At 34.2% G+C, this 7,838-nt stretch overlaps 2 protein-coding genes across 2 annotated transcripts in view; both read left to right on the top strand.

Moving 5' to 3' along the window:
* LOC137626908 (neuroligin-4, Y-linked-like) overlaps positions 1 to 3,807 on the top strand; it is an 11,110-nt gene extending 7,303 nt beyond the window's left edge. Inside the window, exons 7-10 of the mRNA XM_068357894.1 lie at positions 184 to 330; positions 1,543 to 1,682; positions 1,981 to 2,096; positions 2,819 to 3,807. Coding sequence (XP_068213995.1) covers positions 184 to 330; positions 1,543 to 1,682; positions 1,981 to 2,096; positions 2,819 to 3,807 — 1,392 coding nt within the window. The remainder of the gene's footprint in view (positions 1 to 183; positions 331 to 1,542; positions 1,683 to 1,980; positions 2,097 to 2,818) is intronic.
* Positions 3,808 to 6,382: 2,575 nt separating this feature from the next.
* LOC137626627 (neuroligin-4, X-linked-like) lies at positions 6,383 to 7,060 on the top strand. The gene is made up of 2 exons (XM_068357643.1): positions 6,383 to 6,918; positions 6,985 to 7,060. The coding sequence occupies exons 1-2, from the start codon at positions 6,383 to 6,385 to the stop codon at positions 7,058 to 7,060; spliced, it is 612 nt and encodes a 203-aa protein (XP_068213744.1).
* Positions 7,061 to 7,838: the final 778 nt, after the last annotated feature.

The following is a 7,838-nucleotide window of genomic DNA, read 5'->3' as shown; positions in this document are numbered from 1 at the left end:
ATTAGAGATATATGTATCCAAATCATGGAAATAATATTCATGAAAACATAAAATAATAAATACCAATAAAAGGATCATGATATAAATAAAATCAGATATTCCTCTTCCATTCAAATTATTATTTTTCAATTTAGTTATTACTACAATAAAGCTTTAAATTTGAACTAATTATCTTTCCCAAAGTCTGGAAACGAGAGTCTTCTCCTGAACGAGCTGGCGTACGTCTTTGGTGGTCATATGGGTGCTCTTGGACCTTTGGCCTCAAGTTATAACTTCACTAAGATGGATGTCACACTCAGCAAATCCTTCATATCAATGTGGAGTAATTTCATAAAGTTTGGGTGAGTACAAGGTGGTTTTAGAAGGGGTAGGGGATGTATGAATCAGATTTTTACAGTTAGGCAGATATGCAAGAAATATTTAGCAAAAGGTGAGGAGGTGTATGTCACATTTATGGATCTGGAGAAAGCGTATGATAGACTTGATAGGGAAGCGATGTGAAATGTGATGAGGTTATATAGAATTAGTGGAAGGTCTTTGCAAGCAGTGAAAAGTTTCTACAATAGTAGTAAAGCGTGTGTTAGGATAGGGAATGAAGTGAGCGATTGGTTTCCGGTGAGAGTGGGGCTGAGAAAGGGATGTGTGATGTTGCCATGCTTGTTTAACTTGTATGTTGATGGAGTGATGAGAGAAGTGAATTCTCGAGTACTTATACGAAGATTTAAACTGATAGACACGAATGATCAAGAATGGGAGGTAAATCAGTTGTTGTTTGCAGATGATACTGTACTGGTTGCAAAATCGGAAGAGAAGCTTGGCCGATTAGTGACAGGATTTGGAAGGATATGTGAGAGAAGGAAGTTGAGAGTTAATGTGGGTGAGAGTAAGGTTATGAGATGTACGAGAAGGGAAGGTGTTGCGAGGTTGAATGTCATATCGAATGGAGAGTTACTTGAGGAGGTGGATCAGTTCAAGTACTTGGGGTCTGTTGTTGCAGCAAATGGTTGAGTGGAAGCAAATGTATGTCAGAGAGTGAATGAAGGATGCAAAGTCTTGGGGCCAGTGAAGGGAGAGATAAAGAATAGAGGGTTAGGCATGAATTTAAAGAGAGTTTTCTATGGGAAAGTGATTGTACCAACTGTGATGTATGTATCGGAGTTGTGGGGAATGAAAGTGACGGGTAGACAGAAATTGAATGTGTTTGAGATGAAGTGTCTGAGAAGTATGACTGGTGTATCTCGAGAAATAGGGTTAGGAACGATGTAGTGAGGGTGAGAACGGGTGTAAGAAATGATTTAACACCTAAAGTGGATATGAATGTGTTGAGGTGGTTTTGCCATGTTGAGAGAATGGAAAATGGCTGTCTGCTAAAGAAGGTGATGAATGCAAGAGTTGATGGGAGAAGTACAAGAGGAAGGTCAAAATTTGGGTGGATGGATGGAGTAAAGAAATCTCTGGGTGATAGGAGAATAGATGTGAGAGGCAATAGAGCGTGCTAAATATAGGAATGAATGGTGAGCGATTGTGACGCAGTTCCTGTAGGCCCTGCTGCTTCCTCTGGATGACTGCGGAGGTAGCAGCAGTAAGGGATTCAGCGTTATAAAGCTTCATCTATGCTGGATAACGGCGGAGGGTGGGCTGTGGCACCCTAGCAGTACCAGCCGAACTTGGTTGACTTCTTCGTCAGGCTGGGAGGAGCATAGAGAGGAAAGGTCCCTTTTTTTCATTCATTTGATGTCGGCTACCACCCAAAATTAGTGGACGTACCTTGGTCTATGGATATATATATATATATATATATATATATATATATATATATATATATATATATATATATATATATATATATATATATATATATATATATATATATATATATATATATATATATATAGATACTGTACATTTTATATCATTGATACAATAAATCAATCAAATATGCTTATGGTATCAATTCAAAACCCTATGTTCATATTACAGACATCCAAAAGATCCAGTGTCCAAAGCTAAGATGTCCGAGAGTGCAAACGACATAACTTCTGAAGAGCAGATATGGCCCAAATATGATCCAGTCTATCAGAGATACTTTCAAATAGGTGAGGTTCCTATTTTTGTGGGGCTGTTTTCTCTCACAGATATAATGATACAATGATTTTCAATATTTTCTAGATATATAACCTTAGGTCAGGAAAATACACTTATTCATATTTTTAGAGTAATTTTATTTCTTCGATATAACTTACATATTAATTAATAATCCCTTTCTTCTCTACATATGAAATCTTATGTTCTAGATGTTAACATTCTCTCTCTCTCTCTCTCTTTCTCTCTCTATCTCTCTCTCTCTCTCTCTCTCTCTCTCTCTCTCTCTCTCTCTCTCTCTCTCTCTCTCTCTTCAATAACCCAACTCCTATGAATATCATTAACCTAAACTAGTAAAACATAACTTCTTCAATGTACTTCACAAAAGTATAGAACTTTAGTAAAATACTAATATTTAACTGGTGATTAATCTAATAAACTAAATGATAGTACATCTAAAATAATATGATATAATTCTAATCATCAATATAGATATGACATGTAGCTTTTCCAGTAACTTGCTTTAGGTAAATTTAAGTGTTTGGATTCTATCTGTAATAGCATATGAAGCTGTAACATCCAAAACGTATTCATTGATAAATTAATAAAAATATTTATTCATAACAACAAGAGTCAAAACCATATATCTTATATTTAAGGAATATATCTTCTATAGATATTGTATCCTCGTTTTCACATAATTACTTTTAGCTACCTATATGTCTATTCATTCCAGGAACACAGAACTCTGTACGTGACCATTACCGTGCTGGAAAAGTAGCCTTGTGGTCCTGGCTACTACCTGGTCTCGAACGAGTGGGTACTCGGTACGGCCTAGGTAAAAACTTCCACAGATTACCAACTGATCTCCAGTCTGGTTTATACCCTGAATCAACAGGTCAATATATCTTTACTGAAGGCTTTCTATCTAGCCCAGTCACTCCAACCCTCACTGGCCTAACAAATACACCCCATAACTTGACAATTGTAGCTACGGCTAACAAAAACCAAGTTAGTGAATCAGATAATTTGGATATGCTAAGTCAAATGAGAAAGGATTTCCCTTACACAACTGCACTGAGTGTGACAGTGGCCATTGCCTGCTCTTTGCTAATCCTAAATATCTTGGTTCTTACTACCGTTTATTATCGACCTAAGGCCAACCACCGGAGCCACGCCAATGGCTCGCAGGACGCGAATAGCGAGAGTGGGAATGACGTCCAGTTTCACTCGTCTGGGGACAATTGTAAGACAATATATGCCCCAGGGCATTATGGAACCTTGAGGCCTTCTATTACAATGCGTAGCAGCCTGGCCACAGCCTTCGAAGAGGAGTCCCAGCATGACTGGCCGCCAGACTACATAAGCAGCGTACAAAACATAGACGATATATCTAGCGTAACATCTAATGGGATCTCTCCAGATACGCAAGGCATCGTTTTGAATACCCAAACGCTACACGAACCAAAAGAAAATATATTAACAGTTACAACGCTCAAGCAGCCTGTGGCTTCGTACACATCTCCGAATGATAGTCAACTTGTCTCTACATATTCACCAGTCGATGGTCAACTCGTCCCAACACATTCAACAAAAGAGTATCAACTCGTCCAAAATTATTCACCCAGAGCAGGCCATCCAGTTACAAGTTATTCTCCGATGGATGGACAACTGATTCCAAATTATTTGCCAAGCAGTGCTTTTATGATGAAGATTAGGGAGTAGTTGTAGTCTATATCATTGTAATATACTCAAAAAAGGTTCAACTTCTTTAAAAACAATGTTGGATATACTCTAGAATATAGGGCAAATCGTTCTCATGATTAATATTGATCTAGTCCACTACCTATATATTTCCCTCTAAGATTACCATCTCGTCTTAAAAGTTATACTTAACAAAGGCCAAATAATAAAACTAATTTTCTTGAATAATAAAACACTCACTTAATGATACTCAGGAAAACAATGGTTCTCAGAAAACTAGCCAACTCATCTAACTACGTTCTTCGATCAAAGTCTTTTTTTTTAATAGTTAGTTTTTTATGGTTCTGTTATCAAACTATGTCGATCAAACACATTCATTACTATGGTGCACTTAGAACATCATCAGAGATGTAGAAACATAACGAATAATTGTTTTAATGATTTACAGTTCCTTTCTATCAATCAATTATTGGTAGTAAAAATTACTAATAACAACATTAAGAAATAAAATTTGGTATTTAACATATGAAAATTCCGATAGTTCAATATTGGGTACATAAACTATTCCTAAAGTTAAAAGAAAGTCTACTTTTCATAATAAGGAACTTTTACAAAATTACTTTTTTCCACATTTGATAGAATATCTTATATCCCCAAGTAAAGTAACTGGTGCCCAATTAAGAGAAAAATACTCATAATTGAATTCAAAGATTTAAAAAAAAAAAAACATATCATTTGAATTAGACTGGAAATTTGATTATGAGTGATAATAATTCTTAAAAAAAAATCCAAAAACAAGAACCCTCAATAAATAAATAAAAAAAAACAAATACCCATTTTGAGATGTTAATAAACAAGCAAAATGAAATAATATAAAAATATTATGAGAAAAAGAAATGGAAACCCTAATATTGTCTATCTAAGAAGAAGGAAGTGAACGTTATAACTATTGTCATTTACAATAGAATGTTTTGTTGTTGTGAAACTTTATATCTAGCCTGTGGTCGTTTTTGGGGAAATGTTTATCAGTGTGTGTGTATGTATATATGTGTGTGATTTTTGTAACAAATAGAAAATAAATGTTTCTATCAAAGTGTTTCGTTACCTGTAAACAAGAGAAGGTCAAAATTCAAATTCTTTCTAATTCAAACTCAAATTATATTGGGGGAAGAATCAATAGAACTTGAAGTAGTGGTGAGCTTGATTTAGAAATTGACTAAGAATATATATATATATATATATATATATATATATATATATATATATATATATATATATATATATATATATATATATATATATATGTATGTATATATATATATATATATATATATATATATATATATATATATATATATATATATATATATATATATATATATATATATATATATATATATATATATATATACATATATATATATATATATATGTTCATATTACAGATATCCAAAAGATCCAGTGTCCAAAGCTAAGATGTCCGATAGTGCAAACGACATAACTTCTGAAGAGCAGATATGGCCCAAATATGATCCAGTCTATCAGAGATACTTTCAAATAGGTGAGGTTCCTATTTTTGTGGGGCTGTTTTCTCTCACAGATATAATGATACAATGATTTTCAATATTTTCTAGATATATAACCTTAGGTCAGGAAAATACACTTATTCATATTTTTAGAGTAATTTTATTTCTTCGATATAACTTACATATTAATTAATAATCCCTTTCTTCTCTACATATGAAATCTTATGTTCTAGATGTTAACATTCTCTCTCTCTCTCTCTCTCTTTCTCTCTCTCTCTCTCTCTCTCTCTCTCTCTCTCTCTCTCTCTCTCTCTCTCTCTCTCTCTCTCTCTCTCTTCAATAACCCAACTCCTATGAATATCATTAACCTAAACTAGTAAAACATAACTTCTTCAATGTACTTCACAAAAGTATAGAACTTTAGTAAAATACTAATATTTAACTGGTGATTAATCTAATAAACTAAATGATAGTACATCTAAAATAATATGATATAATTCTAATCATCAATATAGATATGACATGTAGCTTTTCCAGTAACTTGCTTTAGGTAAATTTAAGTGTTTGGATTCTATCTGTAATAGCATATGAAGCTGTGACATCCAAAACGTATTCATTGATAAATTAATAAAAATATTTATTCATAACAACAAGAGTCAAAACCATATATCTTATATTAAAGGAATATATCTTCTATAGATATTGTATCCTCGTTTTCACATAATTACTTTTAGCTACCTATATGTCTATTCATTCCAGGAACACAGAACTCTGTACGTGACCATTACCGTGCTGGAAAAGTAGCCTTGTGGTCCTGGCTACTACCTGGTCTCGAACGAGTGGGTACTCGGTACGGCCCAGGTAAAAACTTCCACAGATTACCAACTGATCTCCAGTCTGGTTTATACCCTGAATCAACAGGTCAATATATCTTTACTGAAGGCTTTCTATCTAGCCCAGTCACTCCAACCCTCACTGGCCTAACAAATACACCCCATAATTTGACAATTGTAGCTACGGCTAACAAAAACCAAGTTAGTGAATCAGATAATTTGGATATGCTAAGTCAAATGAGAAAGGATTTCCCTTACACAACTGCACTGAGTGTGACAGTGGCCATTGCCTGCTCTTTGCTAATCCTAAATATCTTGGTTCTTACTACCGTTTATTATCGACCTAAGGCCAACCACCGGAGCCACGCCAATGGCTCGCAGGACGCGAATAGCGAGAGTGGGAATGACGTCCAGTTTCACTCGTCTGGGGACAATTGTAAGACAATATATGCTCCAGGGCATTATGGAACCTTGAGGCCTTCTATTACAATGCGTAGCAGCCTGGCCACAGCCTTCGAAGAGGAGTCCCAGCATGACTGGCCGCCAGACTACATAAGCAGCGTACAAAACATAGACGATATATCTAGCGTAACATCTAATGGGATCTCTCCAGATACGCAAGGCATCGTTTTGAATACCCAAACGCTACACGAACCAAAAGAAAATATATTAACAGTTACAACGCTCAAGCAGCCTGTGGCTTCGTACACATCTCCGAATGATGGTCAACTTGTCTCTACATATTCACCAGTCGATGGTCAACTCGTCCCAACGCATTCAACAAAAGAGTATCAACTCGTCCAAAATTATTCACCCAGAGCAGGCCATCCAGTTACAAGTTATTCTCCGAAGGATGGACAACTGATTCCAAATTATTTGCCAAGCAGTGCTTTTATGATGAAGATTAGGGAGTAGTTGTAGTCTATATCATTGTAATATACTCAAAAAAGGTTCAACTTCTTTAAAAACAATGTTGGATATACTCTAGAATATAGGGCAAATCGTTCTCATGATTAATTTTGATCTAGTCCACTACCTATATATTTCCCTCTAAGATTACCATCTCGTCTTAAAAGTTATACTTAACAAAGGCCAAATAATAAAACTAATTTTCTTGAATAATAAAACACTCACTTAATGATACTCAGGAAAACAATGGTTCTCAGAAAACTAGCCAACTCATCTAACTACGTTCTTCGATCAAAGTCTTTTTTTTTAATAGTTAGTTTTTTATGGTTCTGTTATCAAACTATGTCGATCAAACACATTCATTACTATGGTGCACTTAGAACATCATCAGAGATGTAGAAACATAACGAATAATTGTTTTAATGATTTACAGTTCCTTTCTATCAATCAATTATTGGTAGTAAAAATTACTAATAACAACATTAAGAAATAAAATTTGGTATTTAACATATGAAAATTCCGATAGTTCAATATTGGGTACATAAACTATTCCTAAAGTTAAAAGAAAGTCTACTTTTCATAATAAGGAACTTTTACAAAATTACTTTTTTCCACATTTGATAGAATATCTTATATCCCCAAGTAAAGTAATTGGTGCCCAATTAAGAGAAAAATACTCATAATTGAATTCAAAGATTAAAAAAAAAAAACATATCATTTGAATTAGACTGGAAATTTGATTATGAGTGATAATAATTCTTAAAAAAAAATCCAAAAACAAGAA

This window comes from Palaemon carinicauda, chromosome 34, assembly GCF_036898095.1.
Source record: "Palaemon carinicauda isolate YSFRI2023 chromosome 34, ASM3689809v2, whole genome shotgun sequence".
NCBI classification, from domain to species: domain Eukaryota; kingdom Metazoa; phylum Arthropoda; class Malacostraca; order Decapoda; family Palaemonidae; genus Palaemon; species Palaemon carinicauda.
Note: the sequence above shows the minus strand (reverse complement) of the source record. Positions and strands in the feature narration are given on the sequence as shown.